Consider the following 27,462-nt stretch of genomic DNA (forward strand, 5'->3'; position numbering starts at 1 on the left):
TGATTGGAATTCACTGTGAAGCTCTAGAAATCTAAGGATAGCATTGCTGTACGCCCCTGTCAGTCTTGGACAATCGTCACCAGTTAGGTGTTTTGTGAAGAAGAGCAGACTTACCCCCCCCCCCCCCCCCCCCCCCCCCCATCCCTTTCCTCTCTCCTTGACACTTGGGAAGAGTTAATAAGCGAGCATGTGGTGTGAAGTGCTGTTTTTTGGCCTTTCCTGAGAAGTCACTGATTGATTTTTCTCACTTGTGCTTTGCAGGCTCTGTGCAGCCAGGCAGCGACCTCACCTGGGAGAGTGGGGTGCAGATGGCTGGTGCGCGGGTGCCAGTACCTGTCAACACCTCGGCCAGATGGAACTGATCTCCGTGGCGTGATTAAGAGGGCCTGGGACTCTCGCCACCAGCACAGACTCTCCATGATCTGGGAGACAAGCTTTTAGTTACATTTTCAGATCATATGAGTTTGGGTTAACCCCATATAGTCTTCAGGCAGCTCTCAATTTTTGTATTTCTTGATTTTTTTTTCTTTTGTTTACTGTAATTTTCCCCTCCTTACCAGTGGAGTCAGAAACCAACATATGGGTTTTATAGATATATATATAAACTGAAATCGACCCTCGCAGTAACGGTCCCGTGTTACACAGGGTGAGTATTGCCGTGACGTGTCAGCGGTCGCTTCCACACTGAGCGAATTAGTGCGCTGGTCCCGCGGATGCTGATTGGTGTCACGTGTTACGCAATGTTTTCTGTCCTGCAAACCAACGAGCACGTTGCACCGCTGAAGCGACTTTTTTTTAAAATGTAAGTCTAATACATTTGCAGTTACGGGGTTTCTAATGCTACTGTAGTCTCTCTAACTACGTTTGCGTGTGGAATTACCATGTGTTTACTACCGATACATGTTTGTTGTGCTTGTGTCCCATATTTACTGCAGTAAACCTGTATAAAAACGGTGAAGGGATGGGAACATGTAGCTTTGACAACAACAAACCACAACCGCGTTTGTATACATCGCTAGTTACACAAACCGTCTCCCGCAGAGAGATTATTATTATTATTATTATTATAAATAAATGAAAGAAATCGCCTTTTAGTTGAGTTTCGTTTTTCCCCCGGAGATTTACTTTGGGTAGACGCTCCAGTGTATATAAAATGTCGTTGGTAAGAAGCGAAGGCTGGATTAGTCCAAACACCATTTAATTAACTTTGATATCGAGCAAACCGTTTCGAACGAGTTGAATACCAAATATTTAACTCCCCGGAGTTTGTTATTCAATAAACACATCGCATTCACTGCTGCAGAGCCTCGGCGCTCTGCGCGTCAACAGCAACACCATTAATAATTACATTCTCCTTTTTACACTCGCAGTATAGCAGGAGTCGATGATGCTTTCAACTGTTTGAAATTGAAATAAACACGATGGTCCTAAAAAAAAAAACTGTATCAACCCATTTTGGGGCACAGGCTTTGATGCAGATTCACAGTTATCCACAGCATTGCTGGTATTTCCAGGTCTTTTTTCCAACCACACCCTTAATTATCATTAACTTCAGGGATGGAAATAAGACTCCTATTGCACAGCAGATTCATTCAGGGTATAGGTAACAAACTCATTGTAAAACCAGCAATAGACCGCTATGCACTGGGAGACTCACTTCCAATGAAATTGATCAAATTGAACCCCTTTTAATTCAGGTTAATGAATTATCATACATGTTTGCAAGCATTTGTATTTGTTCAGTGAATATGAACATTTTCTAGGTTAAATATTTAAAAGAGTAAATGAAATAATTATGAACATTAGCTGTCACTGGTATCGTTGGGATGCAGTTATCAAAATATGATGTTTGTACAACATGAGAGTACATTACCCTAAAGACAGTTTTTAATAATATTTTTTTTATTCCCTACTGTTTTAGATTCCTGGCCCAGCATGGCGCCTTGTTCTGGGTTTCCATCTGGAGTGGACCTCTTCAGGGCCTAGCCCAGCAGGATTGGATCAGTTCTGGAACTGGCAGCCCATCCGTGTAAATGACGTCATCAAAGAGGTACTGTAACCCACACCCTCATGACAACATGAGTTCAGATGCGTGATACAGGTAGATTAGAACTGATCACTCGAGATGGAAACGCCACGCAACAAGAAGATGCAACGTGGCTGGTTATTTTAACTCTACACTACATGGTTTACTAGAATACAAAACCTGGGGACCCGGAACTCTTTTTAAAATAAGACCAGTAACCCTTGAAATAGGCTGAGCGATCGAATGCAGGATTCACGTTGGGTTTGTTTTTCGCAGTGCCAGCGAAACTGAAACCCCGGCTGTGAACTCCCTGAAGTTGCCCAAAAGATGCTGCCAATCTATATTTCACCGCTGGCTAGCTCTGAGAATAGAAAGCGTTCTGTGCGAAGGGATTTCTCCTGGCGTAGGAACTCAGGGGGAACAGGGAGGCGAAAACTGCAAACTCGATAGGGAGCTTCAGAGGAGAAATCTGCTTTCTGTGCTCAGCACAAATTCACCTGGATCTGCCTTTTTAATGTAGCTTACACCTTACAGAACACGTGGGGGGGGAACACATTGTATTACCCTACAGAAACCTTAGCCAGCAGCATTAGCTGCCCACAGCGTGCCATGCAGAAAAAAAATGAACAGATCCAGGACAGCGGTTCTGATACGGGCCAGGTTTTGATCTGGTATTGATGGGGGCATCACGGTAGTGCAATGGTAGGCTGTGTTTGTTCAACCAGCTTGGTTCTTACCATTGCAACTGCCCTTGTGCTACTATTGCCCTTTGTGTAGAACCACGGCATTGGGGTGAGCAGTTTTGGATTTTGGGGGTGCAGAAAAATGCATGGGGAGTGGACAAACGTTTTGGCTAATGCTTATAACTGTTTTTTAAACTCTGTATTTTTTATTTGGTTTAGTTTCCTGTAAGTTTGTTTAATCACAGCCCTGTGTAGATTTACGCATGAAGTGCATTATAGCTATGCAATAGTAACACTGTAATCATGTGTAAGTACACATGTATTTGTTAAGTAACTACTATGTAAATACACAGTAATTAGAGACACTTTATGTTAAGTTTACCCTGATTTCATTGACATAGGTTGAATGGCCACTTCCTAATGGTGTGGTGACCTTTCGTGCACAAGCATTAGTTAATAAGGTGAAAACAGTTATAAAGTGAGGACCCACACCCCCCTCCCCGAGGGAGCCCTTCACATCATGCAGGCATGTGCCCTGACCTTTATTTGCACATTAATAATGATATCATGGGGGGGGGGGGGGGGTTAAATCGTTGCACAGCAGTCCCCGGATTGTGCTGTGAACTGTCAGCCCGCCATGATTGATGTGTGAAATTCAATACCGCCGGTGTTTGGGGAGCTGTTGCGTTGAAAAAGAATCCAATAAATAATATTGCAGATCCAGTACTAATAATTACAGCTTGGATCATTCTTGTAAGGAACCCACATTGAAGCAAAGCTGTTTCTTACACTGGCTGGTGTACGCAAGAAGGCATTGCTCGGTGTCTTACTCCACGATAGGACTTGCTGCTTAGACAAACGTACACCTTGCTCCAGTTGCCTTGTAATCCGTGTTTCTGTGTTGCAGTATCGCACTGGAGGAGCTTTGAGGTATGTTTACCCAAGAGATCCAGCAGTGTATTTAAATAAGATGCAAAGATATCTCTGTCGCCACAGTCAAGAGCCTTTTTAATTATATTTCATATCCAGAACAAAAGAGGCCCCGTTTTAATGTTCGTGGACATGTGAAGCCGCGGTTCCATCATTACTTCGTTTGCTTGCTTGTTTCGTCTGAAAGGTCGTTCGGTTAATGCGTGATTCAGTCTTCATCGGCTCTTAACTAGTTATTAATCCGGGGTTGTTAGCGAGTTGGAATGGCGTGCGGTCTCCAGCCATGCCTGCCCCAGAAGAGTGCCAGTCAATATGTCACGTCAATTAGGATTTCACTGTGTGGGCTGGTAGGAGTGACAGCTCTGGAGCCAGGAGAGGGCAGCTGGATGGCTGGGCTGTCTGCCTGCTTGAGCAGCTCTGCAAACCTGCAGCATCTTATTAGATTGGCTTACAGTGCAGGGAGCAGAAAGACACTGTCTTTAATAGGTGTGAAATGGGAAAGCAGAACAACTAGAGACACTGCAAAATAATAATAATAAAAAGGTACTTCGCAAATAACTTGACAACATAACATGCATTCTTTTCTAATTATATATATATTATTATTATTGTTATTATTTATTTCTTAGCAGACGCCCTTATCCAGGACGACTTACAATTGTTACAAGATATCACATTATACACATTATACATTATTTCACATTATTTGTTACATACAATTACCCATTTATACAGTTGGGTTTTTACTGGAGCAATCTAGGTAAAGTACCTTGCTGAAGGGTACAGCAGCAGTGTCCCCCACCTGGGATTGAATCCACGACCCTCCGGTCAAGAGTCCAGAGCCCTAACCACTACGCCACACTGCTGTCCCAGATATATAATATATATATTTTTTATTTTTTTTGGAAGGGATGGAGAGAAGAGAGGTAACTGTCAGTTGCAGCTGGATGATGGTCCAGGTAAATAAAAAGCCACTGCTTTGAGATGTCACAACACAACGGTACACCAGTAAACAGAGATACTGGGGCACAGTGGGGTTAAACACAGCGCAGTATTTCAGCATTACATGTACGCAGGACAGCCCATAAAGAGACCATCTCCGGAGCGAACTGTAGCTCCCGGCTAATTTCAAACCGTTGTTATTTCAAGGTGTTTGTTTGCGTCTGTTGTTTAAGAAGTGCGAGTCTGACGTTGCAGACTCATTCTTTCCAGTGGTGCGGGGGAGTAGACGGGCTTAATGCACAAGGCATTGTTCAAATCTGGCAGTGACGTGAAATGAGTTCAGTGGTCCACACTGGACGGCTGGGTAATCCACATCACAAGTGGCACCGAGCACCTTTGCAGGTCCTGTATTCAGGAAGGCCTCTGGCTGTACGTCTGTGACATCAAAGCAGAGCAGAGATGTGAAACGCATAGTGTTTGCAATGCCATGGTAATAGCCGCGTACATCAAGGGAAACTGAACTAACTTCTAGCACTGATTTTCATTAAGTGATGCTGACCAGGAAGTAAAGTTTTGTGTTCTTTTTTTCCTTTAGTACTTGTATATAAAATGTATAAAAGCCTGCAGGCAATCTGCAGAACAGGCAGCATCCATATAACCCACCCATAACTCACTTAGCTTTCAATGACAGGGTTGTGGTGGCTATTCCCACACAGTTCTGCTGTCCGACCAAAACATTTCCAATGTTATAATAATGTAGAAAGATCTGCCAAAAGGACCTAGGCAACAGGATTCGTCACTATAACTCTTGTGCACTCGGTGGTGGGCCATGCTGGCCTTCAGCCCTTTTGATCCTGCCGCCCCCCCCAGATATTACACTACTGGGATGGAAATACGACTCCTAATGCATAGCGGTTTCACCCATTCCAGGTTTTACTGTGATCTTGAGTATAACCAGTGTGTATAGGGAACAAGCTCAGGTGTGTCTTACTGAACTCATAGTAAAATCAGGAATGGATCAAACTGCTGAGCAGCGGGAGTCTTATTCCCATCCCTGTGCTACCTTTAGTTCTTTCATTTATTAATGTAGAATTCAGAGGGAGAGGGCGATTTTAGATCAAGGTTAAAGATGATCTTGGAAGAGCGGGGACAGGTTTGGGGGGAGCGTTTCCAGTACCTCTGGGGAACGAGAATGACCGACCTTCCATTGTGATGTGCTGTGGCATCAGCCACCCTCCTCTGTACCTCTGGAAATTTCTGATGAAATCTAACAAGACAAAGTGGACAGGTGGCATTGCTTTGCATGTTTATTTATTAAAGCGCGAGAGAAGGAAAGTAGATGCCGAGAGGGAGATGGGTAGGATAGAAGTAGACAGATTTATAATAGCTGTCACATCTTTAAGTCTCTAACACAATTTAGAATATGAAAATAGGACAGCCACTCCAAATTAAAAATGACATTAATTTTTGCTGACAACGTACATCACATTTTTCATTTTCAGGTAAAACAGTACCTGATTAGGTTCTGCCAATTAGTCGTGGAAATAAACAATCATGTCAAGAGTGATGGGCTCCTGGAAAGAGCTGTGCGTGTTTTCACAAGAATACAAAGTGAACGGACTGTTGCGGCACCAACAAGTTTTCTCGGTTCATAATTTACAACATGCAGTGTGTTGTGATTCACACCATTCTCAGCAGTTGCTATATTCCAGGGTCTAGGCCTACATGTCTTTTATGTTGTTATTTAAATTTATGTTAATATTATCAACTGGCAGTAAAATAAAAGATAACCAAGGACAGATTATTTTATTATAATTTTTTTTAACCATATCCCTTGTGACCCTTGGCCAGTTCAGCTGGCCCAATTTACTTTGTTATTTTTTACAATGTAACACACAGGAGGCTGTGTTGTCCAGTGGTTAAAGAAATGGGCTTGTAACCAGGAGATCCCCGGTTCAAATCCCACCTCAGCCACTGACTCATGGTGTGACCCTGAGCAAGTCACTTAACCTCCTTGTGCTCTGTCTTTCGGGTGAGACGTAGTTGTAAGTGACTCTGCAGCTGATGCATAGTTCACACACCCTAGTCTCTGTAAGTCGCCTTGGATAAAGGCGTCTGCTAAATAAACAAATAATAATAATAACTTGCATTTGCGTTGCATCCCTTGTATGATGCATCACAGTATACTACTGGTGCACTGTGTGGTTTCACAGACCCTGATTAGCACCAATCACAGACTACCTTACATGCATTACCGTTGGGTAGTCCAAGACTAGTGCTAGTCAGTGTCAGCCGTATATTGGTATACATTGTTGCTGTAGTTCGGTGGATGTAGTTTGGATCTCCGTCCACCAAGATTCTTTCATCAAAGTGTCAAGATCTGGAAGCGCAATCTCAATTTTTCAGTGTTGACCTTCAGATGCTTCAGAGCTCTTGACCTTTGATGCACTCACCCTCATCGTCACAATGGGGTGTTTACTGTTAGTTTCTACTTTAAGCATTGCGGTACAAAAATCAGCTTCGAAGTCTTTTAAAGCTGGGATGTGTCTGGTTTTTTTTTGTGCCATGTGCTCTGGTTGGTTTATAACTTCAGCCTCTGCATGTTTCTTCTTGCTAACTGTAAAGTCTGGTGGATTGCTGTATCCAACACATAAACGCATGGCTTTCTGGCAGCGGTTATTCTGGGAATCGCGTTGTTATGCCATTTGGTTCCCTAATGCACTTGTAACAGCACACACGGTTTGGATGGTAATTATGGTATCAGCAAATAGCACTGGACCTGAGCCAAAATACTGAAGTAGAAAATTGAATACAATGGTATGTTTTAATGACAAGATAAATGAATTCAGTGGTAATTGCTGGTAATAAATGCTGGCTTGTGGGTTTAGCAATTACTAATGCAGTAGGCATACGCGGTGACAAAGATATGTGTAATGTATTGTAATTTTTTGAATCCGGGCCAAGTCTGCGGACTACGACTGCGCTGCAACGCCGTGTGGAATAGCAATAAAATCACGACGAGGGGAGCTGTGGAAACGTCAGCGGCTTCAAGGACCAACACTGCCCAGCTTAAACATGTGGAGGCATGTCGTAAACGTTTTATTACGTGGCACTAAAGCTCGAACGTTATGCAAGGAGGCTATTAAAAGAAAGATCACACATTTCTAAATGTAAGTTCTAACAGAACGCCGCTGTCAGCATATACTGTGCATTGAAGGGCTGGAATTCTCTTGAATGCTTTCTTGGAAAAGAGGCTAGTATTGCCTCCAAACATGGATTGCACTCGCTGTTTTGCACTGCCAATACATTTGTTAGCTAGGCAATTGCATTGATTCTGTGTCTGTTTTACCGCCTCCTTCCATATTATTAAGACGACCTTCTCTGCTTACTGTAGGTCAGTCTGTGAGCCAGGTAAGCATTGTTTCCAATACCGCTGAGAGCCAAACCCTAATCAGAACCACAACCATACCCTTACCCTGACCCCAACCAGAACCACAACCATACCCTTACCCTGGCCCCAACCAGAACCACAACCATACCCTTACCCTGACCCCAACCAGAACCACAACCAGAGCCAGAACTCCAACACTGGAGGAAAAAGAGGTGAGCAGGTGAGGGTTCAGCTTTACTTGTAGTCAGGAATTCTTTTTTACAACTGGAGAATCTAATTGACACAGGAGTAAAACTAGACAGCATCTGGTGTTCTCTGGTTAGCTGTAGTAGTTGTTGTTGTTGTTGTTTTGTTGTTATTATTATTATTATTATTATTATTATTATTATTATTATTATTATTATTATTATTATTATTATTATTATTATTATTATTATTATTAAATGTAAGTACGTAAGTTTGTGTGAAATGCAAACAAAACGTGTACCAGTCTGGACTGAGTTAACGCGCTGATGGTGTTATTGGGTTCAATAAATGCCTCTCCACGGTCTGTGTTGTTTTAATCCATACCTCGTGTTTATTGCAGAAAAAGTTCATTTAATTGGGCACGAGGTTCTGTTTGTAAAAGTAGATTGGGCTCTCTGAAACCCCACAGCAGGCGGTGGTACATTAGGAAACAAGAAGGATTGTTTAAGATTCGCTTACACCCGAAGATCGCTGCTGTTGATTCTTGGCAGTCCGGGATGAGGTGATTTGTAAGTCACCGGTACACATGGCTGGCATTGCTGGCGGTGCCTGCTAACAAGTTAAAACTGTTACACTGGATAGATTTGTTGCTGTTGACAGTATCTTTAGTGTTCATATAAGAAAAAAAAAAAAAAGCAACATCCAGAAACAGTAGCTGTGCTGGAATTGATGGATGTAAACATTGTAGCAGTCTATTGCTCCCCAGCTTTCCTTTGTATTTTCCCTTGTGTAATTTATTAGTGGAAGGTACAGTAAGAGGGGCCAGAGTGACAGCAATAGACTAGTCCAGCAGCGTTTATTACAGTCGGGCCGATGCTCTCCCTGTAATGTTTGGGTAGTCGTCATATTCTCTGTGTAGTGCTTGAATCAGCATTCTTCAGTGTAGTGGTTAATTTAGATCTTGCTGTATGTATGGATTTTTTTTTTCTAACTGGTAATACATTATAATTGTTTGTGGCTGCTGGGAGTGATATCACAGTGGTCTTTTGGGGGTGGGGAGGGGGTCCTCTCTGAGGGGGCGTTGCAGTCCACGATGTGATTTGGTAACAGAGTTCAGGGTTATTGCTCCCTGAACTCTGGTCAGCTTAACTGCCCCCAAAGCAGCGGTGCGCTTTCTTAGAAGAAACTGATGTTATAAAACAGCTCCGTGCTCGATACTGAACATCATCTGCTGCGAGAAGGTGGCTGAACGTGTTTTGCCATGTTTAGAGTTTGGCATTTGGGATAAAACAAAGTTAATGTGTTGCGCTGGGGTGTGTATAAGCGGGTCTGCAGTTAAATCTGGGTAACAGTCAGTAGGGGTATTTAAGAATATCCTCTCGTTCACTCTCCATAGCTCTGTGTGGATGTAGAAAACGTATACTCGTTAGTTTCATGCATGTGCTTATGCTGTGTATGTGTTAACCTATCTCTCAGATGAGAAATGCAGTACTTGGATTCAGACTGAAAAAAAACAAAAAAGTGTGTCAGAAATGAATTAGCTCGTTGTGGAACCAGTTAGTAAAGCTAATGCAGTAAAGCTGCAGGGTCAGTTTAACCATGGTGCATGCTGAATCGGTTACTGTGCGTGCATCACGCTGGGTTTTCCACCAGATACACAGCAGTATGTGATGTGCAAGGCTTGTGCCTCCTGTCAGGAGGAGTGTTGATGGGTAAACCGGAGAAGTTACTCTCAATTTCTGTAACCCAGCTGCAGCTGGAAATCAAATGTCAATGTGTCAATTTGGGACGTCAGAAACATTTTGAATTCAGGGTTAGAAATAATTCCTTTCAGACGGCTTGCCCTGGCGGTGCGGCGCCATATCAGTGTGTTCAGGACTCGGGGAATGAACCCATTAATAAAAAGAGCAAGCCCAAATGAAACTACTTCCAATCATCGAAGACATGGCTTTGACAAAGAACCATCCTTATCCTTTCATCCGTGTCCGTGGCTGTGTGAGTGTGAGAGAGAGAGAATTGTTTCTGCAGAGAAGTGCTCCTGTAGATGAAGTTAGCTCTTTAATCCTGTCCCTTTTTTTAATCATAATATACGTTTATAGTAAACCTGTATCATAATATTTGTAAGTTTATAGTAAACCAAGAGATGAAGTATGCATGTATCATAACTCTACAGTAATAACGTTCACTTTTTCATGTTGTAAGTTAGTCTAAACTGTGAAAAAAAAAAAAAGGTCAGCATCTTATTGAAAAAAAAAAAAAACAGAAAGAAAGAACATGAAACAGTTCAAAACAGTTTATTTTATTGAATTTTTTTTCCCCAGACAAACACATTGATTTCTGGACCACAGTAGAGGATGGAAACCTTTCACAAACGTTATTTTTTTATTATTATTTTTTGAAAATACAAATATAAAATTATACTTTCCACATCTGCGATGTGAGAGACCCCCATCCACATAGTTTATTTTACAACAGGGCTTCAGCAAGCCGTACACGAAAGACCTGAAAGATGCTTTCAGATGTCAGTTCAGTTAAAAAGTCCTTTAACGTTAAAAAATGGGCAAGTGCTAAGAATGAGCAATAAAACTCGGATACACTGGAAGAGTTTCACTAATTCACGACGCCTCGAGCTACCCCCTGCAACCACATTCAAATCAGCAGCTCCGCAAATAACGATCTCTCCTGTTTTTGAATATGCTGTTTTTATGCTACTATAGTACGTCAGATTACATTTTTTTCTTCAGAAAAAAAGTTCTTAATGTGGCAACTGGAATGGGAATGACCTCAAGCGGAGGTCAGCTTCACACTAAAAATTCATCTTGTGCGTAATCTGAAACGGCAATCTGCTAACAGAGTCATTCGTTACGACTTGTGAAATAAACCATTAGGGGACTGGGCTGTGCTATTACAGCGCTTCCATCAATATTGCGCAGGACAGCGTGTAGTGTTCAGGTTCGAGAGAAACCGTTTGAACCATTTCAAAAACCAAGTCGTTACTTAAAGCCTTTCCCGTTGTCAGTATGTAGCAGTGATCGGCACAAACAGAGCGGTTCTTCACGCTGTCAAAGCCAAGTGAGGAAGGACTTTGGGCTTGGGTGTGAATTCAGGAACGTGTGCAGCACGTGTCAGACCTGTGTTAAACAGCTCCACTCGCTGGCAGAAGCCCACAGGTCATTAGCATCTGCAGTGTATGTATGTTAGATCCCATAAAGGCAGTCTCCAAGCTTCTGTTTATTGTTTTACAGAGTGGTAGACTGGCCATAGCCTAGCACTTGCCTCAAGATTCAAGTTTCAACGGATGCCGCAGTTACATTCCGCAATGCAACGGAACACCTTTCAGGTCGTTATTTAACTAACAATTATCCAATGAATTAACTAATCTAGCAAGATGTGTAACATTCATCAGCTGTAAACTGCTGTACAATGAAAAATAAAATTACAGCAACAGAGCCATGCTACCTTAAAGTCCAAGCTACAGGTTCAAATTAAAAAAAAAAAAATAATTTAAAATAATAATTATTCTTATTATTATTAAAAATAAATAAATAAATGGTATGGACTATTTAAAGACAAGCTGGTCTTGATTTTAAATCAAACGAGAGAGGAGAGAGGAGAGGTCTGAAGGCACTTTATTCTTAAATTATAAATCTGGTCACATTTAACATGGTTTTATAGTGTTCAGGAAACAGGAATCTTCATATCGCTCTGGGAAGAATGCATGAGGAACAACGGGGAAGCGACTCGGCCGTCTCAAATTTGAAATGAACAAATAGTGCACTGAAAAGGTAAGCATACAATATTTTAACAATGAAAACAACTTGTGATCACAAAACGTGCTATCCTGATAAACTGAAACGCCCCAGCATGCTTGGTTATAAAAAAAGGGATTAGAGTCTGTGCTGCCCACTGCTGAAAGCAAGTCAAACAGAGACTTTACTCGAATTAGTGTAAGGGAAGTGGTCGCGGTTAATGTAGGAGATCCTGCTGTTGCGTGTTGTTGGGTTGAACTCTTTCAGAGTTTTGAAGGAACTTTTAATAATTCATGCAAGTAGTGCCTGCAAAAACATCCTCTCCACCCTCGCCCTCCAACCACAGGTACCTCTAAAAGATCAAGACACCTGTTTGATTTAAAATGAAGACCCTCTCGAGTACAAAAACAAGTCACAAAATCTTTAAAATGAGGTTTCTAGATGAGTGGGAACTAAATTACTCATTAATGTAAACAAAACATTTCAGTATCCAAAAATAGCCGTGGCGTGGGCCACTGGGATTATTATTATTATTATTATTTTTTGTACAAACATCAAAACATATAACACAATTATTATTATTTTAAATTATTATTATTCAACGTTGTTAAACTTTCTAAAAAAATATGATTTTTTTTTTTTTTACGTAATAAAATCATCTTTTTTTTTTTTCTTCATAATTATAGCTTGTGTCCCTGTTAAAAAATAATTGAAAATAAAACAAGTTTTGTTTCATATCTAGCGTTAGCATTTAAGGTAGTATGGCACACCCCTTTTTTTTAACATTCAAGGGAGGGGATCCAATTCATGCCTTTTTTTTTTTTTTTTACTTCAGTCTTACAGCATTTTTAGATTTCATCTGTCAGAGCTTTGGTTAGTTGAAACCATGTGAGATCAGCAAAAAAAATTTTAAAAAAGGAAAATTGCTATTAAAATAATTACTGTTAGCAATTTTTTTACTTTTAAAATTAATAAGAGAAAGTTCTGTCCTTACTGGTCCTAAATCTGCTATGACTACATCTAGTTCTTAAATCTTAATTTACGTAACATCTACCACTAATTACTAAAGAGACAGAGAAGAGAAAGCGTGGGAGAGAGGAACGATCACTACATAAGCATCAAGACAGCACTCTTTACAAGATTACTTGGTTTTGTTTTACACACTATTTGAAATACATTGATGATCAACAAAAGATTATTAGATGAGGCGACAGGGAATGGAAAGAGCGAAATCGATGGATGTACAGTACATTATTATAATTATTAGTATTAATAATATTATTCATCAACCACCACAAAAATATTAATAAAAATCCCCAGATTCTAGAAATTGAAATCTCAAGGGAATTTTTTTTCTTTTTTTTTTTTTAAATCAGAATGAACAGTTTATTATTATTATTATTATTATTATTATTATTATTGTAATAATAATAATAATAATAATAATAATATCATTAACATTTAACTTTAATTATTATTACTTGATCACGTCTCCATGTTTATTTATTATTTAAAAAGCGTCCAGCATTTCGCTTAACCTGGTTGTTCCAAAAGAAAAAAAAAATAAAGAAATCTGCATCTGCACCCATCTATCAGTCAGTTATCTTCTTTAAAAAAGACCCTTTGATTGAGACGCCTTTGCTCTACCAACAACTAAGCTAGCCTACCATTAAAAAAACAAACTCAGCAGCTGTTTATTAACATCGCATTCAGTGTCTTACATGGGCTGTACCAAAAATACCAACATTTATAAACAAATAAAAAAATATTAAAACTAGGCATATTATATCCAAAAACCAGGACGTCAGCACTATATATATCGTTTAGCGTCCCCTACCGAGATGTATATTCTTCTGCAGGTGTATTTACTTATAATAAAAAATAAAATAAAAATAAGACAGATTTAATGAAAAATAATCCTTCATAGTTCACCCTCTAGCGAAGACAACAGCTGACATTAAACATGTGCAAATAGGAAACTGTCAGCTCTTCCTACCAGTCACAGTGCCATGATGTTTCTCATATGTACTAATGCATTATTTATTATTTTAATGTCTAAAATAAATGAATCTTACAAAGCTTCCTTGGTGAAACTAACAGCACAGAGGTATTTGTATAAAAAGGTTTGCGTTCCTAATTCGTTCAAAAGAGGATTCATAATGGATTAAGTTAAACAAGCTTTAAATATTGCCTTTATAACTATGCTGAAAACAGGAATTGGTTTTCTTTCAATTTTTTATTTTATTTAAATAAACTGGCGAAAAAACAGTTTAAATATAAAAGCTTGAGGACGTACACAACGACGAGAGAAAGAGAGCGAGCGCTTGAAATGTGTGAACAGCAACCATAAAAAAAGAACCTGTTTATTTTTGAATTCATGTTTTTTAAGTAAATAAAACAAGTGTGCTTTGGATTATTATTCATGTAGCTTAATAAATGTTATATTGAAGAAGTTATAGCTTCTTGCAGTTTTCAGTCTGGGAAATGAAAAACCGACTTGTTTAATAATAACAACAATAAAAAATAAATAAAAAAAAATAAAAAAAACCACCAACAAGCAGAGTTAGTTATGGCGTGTAGCTTCACCTGTAACCGCTCGCGTCCGTTCACGTCCGTTCACGTCTGAGCTTTCCAACCGGATAATATGCTGGTATGATGCTAGTACAGTTATTAGGCCTTAAGTATATACAAAGCAAGCTAACAGTGTTTTTTTTTTTTTGTTTTTTTTCTAATTCTTTATGCGGCAGTCCAGGCCTTTGTGCTAACAATGGATTTTATTAACGGTTCAGAGCGTTCAAAAAACGTCTTTTGTTTTCTTACCCGCTCGACTCTCTAAGCACATCCGTTGACCTACACCATCGCAAAAATATGTTGCATCTCTTTTTTTTTTTTCTTAATAGTTTATATGCAGTTAACTGGAATAATATTTACAGTATAGATATTTATATATATATATTTTTTTTTTCACAATTTACCAAAGTAATATCACTTTTTTTTTTTTTTTTAAACAACCAAAACAACACTTATAGAAAAAAAAGGACCATGAAAATATTGTAGTCCTCTCCTTATTGCCGAAAATAGATCGTTATGGTTAACAACGAGACGTCACATTTAAAAAAAACAAACAAACAGAACTACGTAGGTGTGTTAGTCAGCAACCCTCTCGCTTTTTTCACTTGAATATAATAATCTATTTGTTTCCACCCCCCAGCGTCTGTATCAGTGTGTTTACGTGTGCAAAGACGACACCTGAAAGTTTAAGAATTGGTACCAAAGTTCAAATAATAAATGTAACCGTTTCAAAACACATTAAGCCCCCAAAACAATATATAAAGAAAACAGCGTAAGTCGCTAACATCGTTAAGCTCTAACATCTATAAGCTTAAAGTAAGATACACCAAAAAAAAAATAATAAATACAAAAAATAATAGAAATAAAACTTAAAACCAAAACTATGATACTACTTCCGTCACTAGCACTACTTAAATTACTACAAGGAAAAACCATGGTAATATGATTCATCTACATTAAAGAGAAATACAAAGCCAGCTTTATAATACACTACAGCAGATTTGATGAGATGATTTTGACGTCGTTCTCGCTGCCAGCCACCTCCAGTTTCCCCGTCTCCACTGGTTTGCTGTAGTGCTTGAAGTTTGATGACATCATCTGTATGCAGAACCAATTAGAAACTTCTCCCCGTCTTGCCCGGGCCTCCTGATATACTCTGCTGAACCAAAAAACAGAACGAAAAAGGTTAAACTAAAACCATATAGTTATTCATTTATTTACTTAATTCATTTATTTGAAACCGAGACACGTCAGCAGTTGTTAAGGCAAGCGGGATGCGTTCGTGGTAAATTTGCTTGTGAGATGATTTTTTTTTTTATTATTACTTCAGGGGCGTCTGTTTTATAGGCACAGCTGTTTTGTGGGGCAGCCATCTTGAGGAGGTCCCCACTAGACACCCAGCATTTTGAAATCCAGAGTACAGCACGAGTGAACAGGTTTGCATCCTGCCAGAACGGCAATTACTGCTGCTGTCGTACCTCGGATATCAACACGTAACCAAAGACAACAGACAACAATCAAATAAAAGCTGATGAGAGGAAGTGGTGGTGACCCTCATAACAAGTAAACCAAGTACGGCTACTGCGTGTGTGACCCAGCGCAGCTCCCTTCTGAATTCTTACTGCAGCAAAACAGAAAGAGAACACGTCTTCCTAATATTGCAGTAAAGAAAAACGGACCAAGGCACTGATTTACAACTAGGCTTGTTTTAGCATGACTAGCACATTCCCAAGTTTATACCCATTTAAATGAATGTTTTTCAAGTAACAGTAGTGCATTGTAGCACTTAACTCAAAGTGTGACTGATGAATTTACATGCTGTTAAACTGCTCACATTAACTCTGAACTAATGGGGTCAACGCCAACCAAACAAACACACACACAAAGAGAGAAACTCTTCAGAGTGTCTTTAGAGAGTGTACAGTGTGCAGAGAATAATGAAAAACAAATGAGACTCTTAATGGGTCATTAACATCTTTAAATAGCAACTCAAAAACCACATTTAGAACATGCAGAGTTCAGAAGGATACCTTATGGGTTAATGTATACTGAAGGATAGGGCTGGGGGGTGGCAAGCTGGATTTCATGAGACATTGCAAATTGTACTCTTAACTAAGCCTCCACTGCAATGAGAAATGAAGGACTTCTGATTGGTGATCCAATGACAGGAACAAGTTCAATGCAGACATGTCCGGCACATTGGGTCCAACACTGGCTGGCGATCTCATGGAAAGGTGTGCACTAGCGGGGGTGCAGTGGGCTGTTCCACTGGACTTTCATGCCTGGGTTTCAGTCAGGCTCAGTGGAAGTTAGTTTAGTGGTCTCAGCTTAGCAAATCACAAAACTAGTGCACGCTCTCTCAGCTATCTGTAAAGCATTGGAGCTGCTGGGGTTTGGGTGTTAAACACTACAGTACCAGCCTGTGCAGCCATGCAGTGCTGTGTGTTTAAACTAGAGAATTTCCATTAAAAAATTATGCAAAAAAAACAGCGGTATGTATTTCTAATCAGCCTACACAATCCACGACGTTGTCTTAAACTTGCAAATGTAGTTGCATCTTGGTTATTAAAAAAAAAAAAAAAAAATGATATAAAAACAGATAGCACAACGTCTGCCTCTGAATATTTACTGGGGCACCGCTCTCTTCATTAGCACAGCTGCTACTGGCAAAAAGAAATGAACTGCCTGGAAACTTTAAAGTCTTTAATATATAAGGTAACAAAATAATGTGGAGGGAGAAAGAAGGAGTTGAGTTATCTGCCTTGACATATCACAGAGCGCGAGCCTAAACAACTCCAACCAAGACTAGTGAAGTGTTTCTGAGGAGCAGCTGATCTGCACAGGCGACAGAACGCGATGCAATGCCTCCTGAACCCTTCCAACCCCTTTAGAGGGCTAGGGGTGTGCAGAGAACTTATCCTACTGCGCTTACAAACTGTGGAGCAACTTTACAGCAGAGGTGCTGCACCAGCTTAGTATGAACTGATCCTGCTTAAGATCAAACTATTAACTCCACAGGGTCAGGACAGACTAAGGCACACGGAACAGACGAATGATGCGACGCGTGCAATACCAACGAGGGTTAAAATGAAGGAAAAACTGAACTGAAAATACAACAGCTTATTCTATTCAGTATCAGAAGGCTTTTCTCAATAAGATGCATTGAAAGAAGTAGTCACGTTGAAACGCTTGTCTGATATTTTAGTACCACTTCATGGGTTGTGAACTTTTGATTATGCATTTATTATGAATAAATCAAATGTTAGCGGGGTATGTAATTCCGTTAGTGCAGTGTGGAGTGCATTGGAGTGCACTGGTGTAGGACTCGCACTAAACAAGCCACGGACAGTGTTTAAAATAGTACCTAGCAATGGGATTCAGGTACTATTTATGGAACCATTTCATTGGATTAACATTCTGAAATAACCTTTTTAATTGCCTGGAAAAGTGAGGGTTTTTTTTTTTTATTATTTAAAAGGTACAATAGACACTAGCCTTTCCATGTTTTGATTCGGTTGATACAGTCACCATTGCACAAATAATTCTTAACATGTTACTTAATAATAATCATAAAAAGATGTGAACGGTCCTACAGATAAATTGTGAAGGTGGAGGGGGGAGTCAGAACAGATGAGATCCACATACAGAGTACAGACAGCTTAGCAATAAGAAACAAACAAGGAAGCAATATCAGAAAGAAAGGATTTGATGTTACAAGCGTAGGTGGAGAAAATGTGCTTTAAAAAAAATTGAGGATTCATCATCATCATCATCATCATCATAAAAGAAGAGAAACATTGAGAGAAAGAATAAATGATTCTACATAAAACGAAAGAAACAAACAGAAATGACTTGTATAATATAAAAGGCACATGATACCTCAAAGTGAGATGGCAACCAACCACTTGTTAGGTTTCAGTGGTATCCGTTTGTAAAAGCTGTCGCAATCAACGGACCCTAAAATTGTACAGTTAGTACCTGTGTCAGTATACATTTCATGGAAAAGACAATATATCATTGGTGAGTATATGAACAGGCAGCGCGCTACCAGCATGAATGTGCATGTACACCATTAGTGCCCGAACTGAGCAACAATAAGCCAGGAAGACATGTTTACAAAGTAATTGGTTAGCCGTCTTTTCTACAGCACTGAAACGTATTGTAATTATTTGTCATTAACCATTGCCATAACCCACCCAGCCGTGTCAAGGCTGTTGTTCTCCATGCCGCGGAGCCTCAGGTGTAAGTAACAGCAGGCTGGTGACATTTCTTATTCCATATTCGTGCACGTACCATAGGGGGTGTTAAATATTCATGTTCTGGTATTTTTGTTCGCTCTTTAAGCTGTTTTTTTTTTGTGCCCAATTTCAGTTCTGTTTATTTTTGCAATATTAAAACGGAGTTAGTCGACCTGGATAAAGATAACCTCTCCAGATAGATCCGCACTTAAAGGGTTGGTCTGGTGACTTTAAAGGCTGCCGAGCTCTGTATCTAGAATCAGTTCTGCTGTAAAAGAACAGGTGTTTACAGAGGACTGTGGCCCGTTTTTAAATTAATTTTATCAGACAGGTCTGAGAGATAATATAATAATATCTAATACATGGCTGTTTATTTCCCCCTGTATATTCCGTGCAGGTGCAGTATTGCTACTCCGTTTAAAACAGTTCCTTGTTAATTCAATCCCTGTGTGTGTGTCCAGGCTTTGCTGCTAATGTATTGCCATTTGTTTTGCAAGAATTACCGAGGAGATTGATAGCCTTTCCTTGGTGGCGTACACATTCATGCTAGCATTAACAATATTAATACAATTTCAACACCACAGGGCATGCAAAAGCTCTCCAGCAATAAAAGGTAGCGAGACACACTTTATCTTGCTGAATGAATACAACAAACAGGATACTAGGAACTCAGCACATCCACTTTCACTTTAAAAAATACATTTGGTCAAACTTTGTTTCGACACCAGGAAGACAACATCACTTTAAAATGTTCTTTTTTTAAATGATGTGTTTTTCAGATGTCACATTTTGAATCTTGATTTGTACAATGTGTTTGTCAGTTGTGTCAGTAATATCTTCATGAAATTACAACCTTTAACTCAACCCTTAGAACCGCATCACTAAAATACAAACCTGTTTGTGTTATATATTTTTTAAAAATAAACAGGCTGGGTTTAAAAGTAACCGTTCAAAAGAAACAATAACCCTGCCTGTGCTAAATCCACACTAGAAAAATGCTTTGAAGATGACTTTGGCATAAAGTTCAAAAGCTAATTCTGTTTGCCAGTCTAAAAAAAAAATTATATCTGTCTCGTTTGGAATCAGGCTTTGGTTTGACCTGAACCTAGTTCTGAGCAAATTAAAAAATACACCAGTCAATTAAAAGTGTTCATGGTAACTAAAGGAGAAGAGAAATGATTTTTAAATCGTGGTTATGCCACAAATATTTGTCTTTCAATATCTATCTAAAGATATCTATCTATCTGTATAATGTGTGTGTGTGAGTGCGCGTGTGTGAGAGTGAAAGTGTTTAAGATGTTGTCCTCCTGGTTAGCAGTTAAATAAATACAAATTAGTTCTAATAAATAAAAATGTAATAAAAAAAAGGACTGTAGGCATTGCACGCTCAATACAGAAAGTTTCAAAAGCATGCACATCCAGTTTATTTAATTAATTCAAATAAATGTGTAGCACGACTAGGTGCACCTGTGCTCCACTGACTCCCAGTAAGACAACGCGGCTGCATGGAGCGGCCGTGCAGTACTTCCTGGTCACTGGATTTATTGACTTCGTTGTTTAAGGTAGCATGGCTCTGCCACCGGTGCATCCGTCAGCTCTCGTGTCTCCAGCAGTTGAAGGAGACGAACCAAACGGAAGAGTGGTGGGCGCCCCTAAGCTCACACCTGTTTACTCAGATTAAATTTCTGTTGTTGAATTTCTAAAATAATAATATAAGATGTGCAGTAGTGTCCGCCTGTAACACCTGGTCACAGGTTTCACAACTCTGTTCTTTACTGATTTTTTTTTTGTACAAATTCTGTTTTACATTTTTCTTCTCTCAAAGCCAAAGAGCTCTTTTACAGCACTATTACTTTTACAAAAAAATAAATAAAAAAAAATTAGAATAGCAAAAGAGGGTGCATTGCCTTGATGTTTTAAAATAAATAAATAAATGTCACACACACACTGCCACACACATAAATGCAGACAAAGCTGACGAGTGTACTTACTGCAATGCTGTGCCCGAAGCCGGATCCTGGCTGGGGGCTAGCAGCACTTATGTAGTTACCAACACCAGAGTCCTGGCTGGCGGTACCATAGAGGTCAGCGACAGGCCCTGGACTGTTGGCGCCGGGGAATCCGCCTGGCCGGACGTGGTTGGTGCCTGCCGGGGAAGCAGGGGCGCCAAAATTCGGATGAGCAGTGTAGCTATTCAGGACTGGTGTGCAGAGATAAAAGCTGGGTATGAGCCTCGCATGCACTGTACATAACAGAACACAAGCCAAACCACTAGACATGAAATCAAACATATTCATGTACAGCCTAGGCCCGACTGACTAAATAAAACAAAATTAAAAATAAAACACATTCAAACTAAGGCCATGCGCAATAAATGGCGAGAGCAAGTTCAATGATATTCAGCCCATACTACCAACTAAGAAGCTTTGGAGCCCCATATATATATATACACATATATATATTTAAATATATATACAACAATCATTCAACACTCTACTTAAAATCAGAGACTGTAAGGTGCTCATTTTCATCAAATTGTCACAAAAAAAAATATTCAATTTTTTGACATGTGAATCGATGCTCATGCAGTATTAACAAGTTTCCAGATTTGGACACGTTTAGACAGCATTCACATCCCATGCAAACTACAAAGGATCTAGTGTTAAGACTACACAGTGTGCTGTTTCATTGAGGTTAGAAATGGAGATTATTACAATCAAGTGGCAGAAGATTCATTCCGGGTCCCTGCGGATCGCCAAGCGCTTGCAAGTATGTCAAAGGGATATTTAATTTCCCATTAATATACCGTACGCTTTTTAAATTATTTTCTAAAGAAAAAAAAAAAAAACACGGTTTAAATGCTTGTACATCTTCAATATAAATTCAGGTTCATAAATCCCTTTTCACAAACTGCATAGGGGGATTCCTATGTAAACCCTGGATCTAATCAACACCTGTCCTCCTTCGTAGATTATATATATATATATATAAACGATGGTGATTATGGACCACACATCGTCTGGGGTATCATGCCTGGTTGGTAACTGGCAGGAGTGAAATTACTGGGGGTACCCTGGGTAATGGTGTCTGAAAGCCTTCTTTACACAGTCATGTTTACTCTGTAAACCACAATCGCTCAGAGTGGATATAATCCTTTTCAAGATAAGCAGCAGCCGTCGAACGAAGCGACTGGGTGGTGGCGGCAGACAGACGAGCCCAGAGATTCTGGCTTTGAATCCCAGCTTAGCCAATGACCTCCTGCTGTGTGACCTTGTCAGCCTGCCCTGAGAAACACTGGGATAAGCAGGACCCCAGTGGAAAAAGAGATGCTGCATCCCTGCTGGGGAATCCTACATTAATACTGGCAATTCAAAAATGAAAAGCTCTGGGAGTCCACTGGCTCTGAACAGACGCCTTAATGCTCTTGCTACAGTGACCTTAGGATGACCTTACTTATTGTTGCTTAGATATAAAAAATAAAATAGATGCATGTTCCAGTGGGTTGGTTTATGTGACCCATCCTAAAAACAACAAACCAATACTTTAAATGTACTGATGCTGGAACCTGCAAACCCACGTGTCATGCTTTAATCGAAATTTGAAAGAAATTTGTACGTCTCCCACCCCTTTGGAGGTGTACCTAGGAAAACAAACCACTGTTCCACCCAACTTTGCCAAACGCAATTCACCCTAGCCAACGCTGAACAAAGCACCTTGCAGCCGGCTTGCTTTCACAGAAGGTTCTGGTGTAAGGAAAGGCATTAAAATCAGTATTGGAACATACAGCTGCATGGCCACGTGATGCACAATATGCACAACCCAAATCGAAAAGTGAGCACCAGCATACCGGGCTGATCACAAAGCTGCTGGCAATCAAGCACTTAATTGAAAAATGTGCGCCTCAGGCACTACTGAGCTTAGTGTTTCAGTGGAACTGTTCTGCTCACAAGCCAAGCCTCGCCATTGGATTCGGCGGTCTTATCAGAGCAGCACAGTCTGATTTCGGTCATACATTAAGCAATTATTGCTATTTTTAACTTAAACAGTAATCGTTACTTCTTAATTGGTAGATTCATTTGAACAGTACAAAGCTCAATTTCCTACGGAAAACAGGATTTAAGCTGCATACAGCCCTGCGGCGACAACACTACTGTCATTAGCTGTAATAGCAAACATGAATTCTAATTATTAAGACTGGCTTGCAGAGCTCCATTACGAGCTTTGTTTTTAGCAAGGACTCAGAGCGAGTGTATTAATTACAAGGCATAGCTTCCCTGGGCGGATATTAAAAGCAACTTTAAATAAATGACAAAGTCGAAAACAAATTCACCCCCAAACCCCCCCAAAGAGTGATGATTTAAAAAGGTATATCCATCTGTCAGCAGGATTACTTCACTGAAGATGCTGTAAACCTACATACTTATAAACACACATACAGACTTCACAGCACAGCGGTACAGCAAGCTGCCAGGCCAGAGGTACCAATGTTGGATTATAGCTGCAGGCACTCTAACAGAATGGGCTATTTCAAGCTTTACTCTTGTGACTGAACAGAATGCAAAATGTACTGTACAATGTGATGCACTGCCAAGGGGTTACAACTGGTATAGGCAGGTACAGCGGCACACACAGCAGCTGTATCAAGTATTGACTGTGGGGCTCTGTGACACCAATGCATTCATTATACCGGTACAGGAACACCATTTTGCACAGTGTTGAAAATGCTGGATGCTTAAAAAAGTAGGCAATCCATAAAGATCAGTTTGTTTTTTTTTAACCTCACAAGCGAAATTAAAATCAGCGAATGTATGCTGTCATACTGCGTCTTTCTCTTTCTACACATGTTCTACTTCGTGCCACAAGCAGAAAAAAAACAAGTTAAATCGCTCCAGTTGGAACGGCAAGGAAACGGGCTCTGCTTTGGTCTTTAATTGGCTGAGCCGTGCAGCACTAGGAAGAAACTCGTGGGGTGTGCAACACAGGCTCACTACTGATCTTATCAAACACCAACACTGCTAAAGTCTCAGAATAGTCACAATCAAGTGCCGTTCTGTGCCACAGCTGTGAGGGCTGGTGAAGTTAATTAGAACAGAGAGAGTGATCCACAAGCAGGACCGCTGAGGTGGCCTGTCTTCCCCCAGCCTGTCTGTCACAGCTGCTTACCGTGGAGAGAGGAGCACTGGAGATGCCAGCGCTGTGTGTGCGTCTTCTGTTTATTTGTGAATCTGCAGTATTAACAAAAACATGTTGCAGTCGAAAAGATATTCCAGTGTTTTTTTTTTGTCTAGTGAATTGGTCATTTTGGCTTGTGCGAGATGGTAACCGTGTTGCCTAGCATCAAGTGTCCTCATCCATTCTCACAATGTGATTGCAGAACATCACAGAGCACTGTATCGTACATTAGTAAATGCCTGACGTTTGTGTAGAAAGCAATACTAATTCACGCTACTGTTACTATGATTCAAAAAATAAATACATACAGAAAAAAAAAGCTGTTCATTGTGTTCCGGTTTAAATTCATCTCCTTATTAACAGAACCTTCCAGAGAAACCGATTTACTAAATCTCCCGGGCGACGTCAAAGCCTGCGGCTTCACGGAGGCACAGGGACTTCTCTTGCACTTTCAGAATCACGTTTAGAAAGACCCGCCCTAAAAGCTACAGTCACATTTACGCACCAAACAGCCTTCAGCAACATTCCTTCCTGGTCTATGATGCGGCTTGGGCTGAACCGTGCTCTTATTGGTTGAGTCACATACTGTGTCGACCAATCACTAGCCAACAAGAAGGCCTACAGTACTCACACAACATTGTATGTCAAAAAATAATTCAAAAGCATACAGGGTACCTTTGTCACATTTGCAGTTCTCCCCCTAAATTAAAATTAAATTTCAAGACTGGGTTGTCAAACATACATATGTTATCCGACAGCCTCACAAATATAAAAAACAAAAAAAACATTTATTCCATCTAAACAAATGATCAATTTCAACAACACCTTACCCTATCTCCACTCTATATGTGTGTTATATATATTATTATATATAGCGCTGAATACATTGTGAGAATCTTTTTTCTTTTTTATTTTTACAAATTGCAAAAATAAAAGGAAACCAACAAAGAACGGGTCTGGCAGCTGAAAGATGTGCTGTATGGAGTTCAGGAGAAATGAAATGTGCATACAGTTTAGGAAAAATGCTAAATAAAACAGTATGTGTGTGCACGCTGTTACACACCCACAGATCTGTACAGCTGGAGTAACCTTACGAAATACTCCCGTGCGATCATACACTGGTTTCCATAATCAAAAGGAAATGTTAAAATAAATAAATAAATAAATAAACAAATAAAAGAAATCACAACTAGCGGAGGTATTTGTGTATTATATTTCCCTTCAAGGGGCACTGTGTATTATATTTATACAACTGGGTGACTTTGTAAATGTAAACTATGCGGAGAACACAATGCAGTCTAGATCCTCCGACAAGATCAGCCAATTGAAATCCAGGGGTTTGAGAGCTAGGCTTGGGGTGTCATACTCACCGTTTTATATATATATATATATATATATATATATATATATATATATATATATATATATATATATATATATATATAATATATATATATATATATATATATATATATATATATATATAGTAGCAGCAACAGTGCTAAAAAAATGTTTCCAACAGTATGACATCACAGAAGCCTGGCATCAGCAGATAGCTCTGTACACACTTGTTGTATAAATAAGAATGCACACACACACACACACACACACGTACAAAATACATATACAAAATACATTTATTTATATATATACCTCAGGTGTCAAAGGTATACATATAAAAGTATAAGGGGACATGCAGTGCAGACTCTCCAATAAAAAGTGCTTCTTACTCCCCCAGTTGAAAATGGACTGTCTGAAGAGATTTAGTAAAACGCAGTACAAACCTTGGTTCTTAAACTGATCCGGGCTGGGCAGGTGGTGGAGGGGAGAGTTGCTGGCGGAAGCGGCATGCTCACTTTGTAGCATCTGAGCAGCCTGGGGCCCCAGGGAGGCATAGTCCGCGAACGAGAAGGGGGCCCCCCGGTGATCGCTGGGCGAGGAATAGAAACCATAATCGGGGAACCCTGGGAGATACAGTAGGGGGGACTCCATCATTGTGGAAAAACGTTCACAGCAACTTCAAAACTTCATGGCATGTAATGCAAGTTAAGCTACCCGGTAAACCCTTGGACGTTATTCTCCATGTATTTCTACTTGCATGGAAGCGCATGGCTTTGAACACTGAATAACAGATCTATCGTGCATATATATTTTTGTTACCCGCAGTGATGACAGTACAAGGGTTTCGCTAATCTGGCTTTCAGATGTGGTTTTAATGTGCTTGCTCATTTACTTGTCCAAATACTACATGAATATGGAGCTGTGTGACTAATGATACAGAAAAGAAGCCCCAATCAGTTATCAGTTATGGAACAGAATGTACATCCAAGGCTGAGTAGAGTAGAAAGTCAGCTCAACGTCTTTACAGACTAATATGACAAGCATTATTGGCATGTTTCAGAAAACACGGAGAATGCGATCCTTCTATTTCAAAACTGCGGAGCAGAAATTTAACTTTCTTTCATACACATAAAAATCAATAAGTAATTTCAGCCCAGTGTGTATTAATCCATTCAATTCAGCACGACGAATGCCTTTCTTTCTTTGATTTATAAATCTGTTATGTTTCAAGGCACAATGCCTGGAAATGGAACTGACACAAAAAGGCAGGTCGTTTTTGCTTTCTTTTATTAGGTGTAACAGTAGGTTTAGCTGTGCTGCACCGTGCGCTTTAATTACTTAACCTGCAATCATTCTGTCCAGAACCAACAACAATGTCAAGTCAAATCTGATAACCATTCCGCAGCTTTGTACAGATCAAGAAAACTGTAGAAATTAGATTCCGTTGTTTGTTTGTTTTTTAACAGACAGTTCCTGATTTCCGAGGCAGGGGAGTGACTGGAAATGGAAGATTGCAGAAGTAAAGGTGTTCTTCCAGGTGTTGCACGAGGAACTAGAGCTTCCCGCATTAAGAATCCCCCTGCTGTGATTCACGAAGCCGCTCTCACCTTGTACACAACGCAGAGCCCTGCCTGTCGAAACACCTTCATCCAGTTTGCACTGTCACAGGAACCATTCCATGACCTTTGGACCTCGAGCTGTTTTAATAGGAACTTGTTTTCTTTTGGTTCACTATGCTAAAATGCATACTTTTTTTTTTTTTAACAAGATTGCGGATCAGAAGATTCCTACACCTGGCTTTTAATAATAAACCAGCCACATATTTTTTATATATATATATAATTTCTGAAGGACAACTGTTAAAAATGAAAGTCAAAATACCATTAACCCAGGCATAAAAACAGAGAATGAACAGTGCATTCACCACTACACCCCTCAGCTCCCTCCAATCACATTGCATGCAATATTAAACTACTTGTATCCTTCAAAACCCTGCAAAGTTAATAGTTGGTACGTAGCTTTGTAGATTCTGTTTCACACGAATATATACAAGAAAAAAAAAAAAAACACATTGCAGCTGAAAGACACCAGCCTTGTGACCTTGTCTGGAAGATGCATGAGCACAGAGATACAGAAACCTTGGACTGTGATCCATCTATCTCCAGCAATACCCTTCACACACTGCAAGCCTTCATCGGGCTCAAGTGTTTTCTAAACCCCTTTACATCCACAT

General features: G+C 39.8%; 1 protein-coding gene and 1 long non-coding RNA gene across 11 annotated transcripts in view; one reads left to right on the plus strand and one right to left on the minus strand.

The window, feature by feature from the left end:
- Positions 1-590: 590 nt before the first annotated feature.
- LOC131700484 (uncharacterized) lies at positions 591-26,914 on the plus strand. The gene is made up of 3 exons (XR_009308378.1): positions 591-802; positions 1,922-2,050; positions 26,696-26,914. It is a non-coding gene; the product is annotated as an uncharacterized LOC131700484 (long non-coding RNA).
- Positions 10,437-27,462, minus strand: part of LOC117964284 (RNA-binding protein Musashi homolog 2) — a 159,462-nt gene continuing 142,436 nt past the window's right edge. For 2 of the 10 annotated variants that reach the window (XM_058997870.1, XM_058997873.1), the window contains 5 exons: positions 25,673-25,852; positions 21,431-21,544; positions 20,708-20,862; positions 18,358-18,435; positions 10,437-15,634 (listed from right to left, as the gene is read on the minus strand). In XM_058997870.1, coding sequence (XP_058853853.1) covers positions 18,394-18,435; positions 20,708-20,862; positions 21,431-21,544; positions 25,673-25,852 — 491 coding nt within the window. In that variant the 3' untranslated portion in view covers positions 10,437-15,634; positions 18,358-18,393. Of the gene's footprint in view, positions 15,638-18,357; positions 18,436-20,707; positions 20,917-21,430; positions 21,545-25,672; positions 25,853-27,462 lie in introns of all 10 variants that reach the window. The other 8 variants (XM_058997878.1, XM_058997879.1, XM_058997876.1 and 5 more) reach the window with 6 other exon arrangements.

The sequence above is a fragment of the Acipenser ruthenus genome, chromosome 24 (assembly GCF_902713425.1).
Source record: "Acipenser ruthenus chromosome 24, fAciRut3.2 maternal haplotype, whole genome shotgun sequence".
NCBI lineage: Eukaryota > Metazoa > Chordata > Actinopteri > Acipenseriformes > Acipenseridae > Acipenser > Acipenser ruthenus.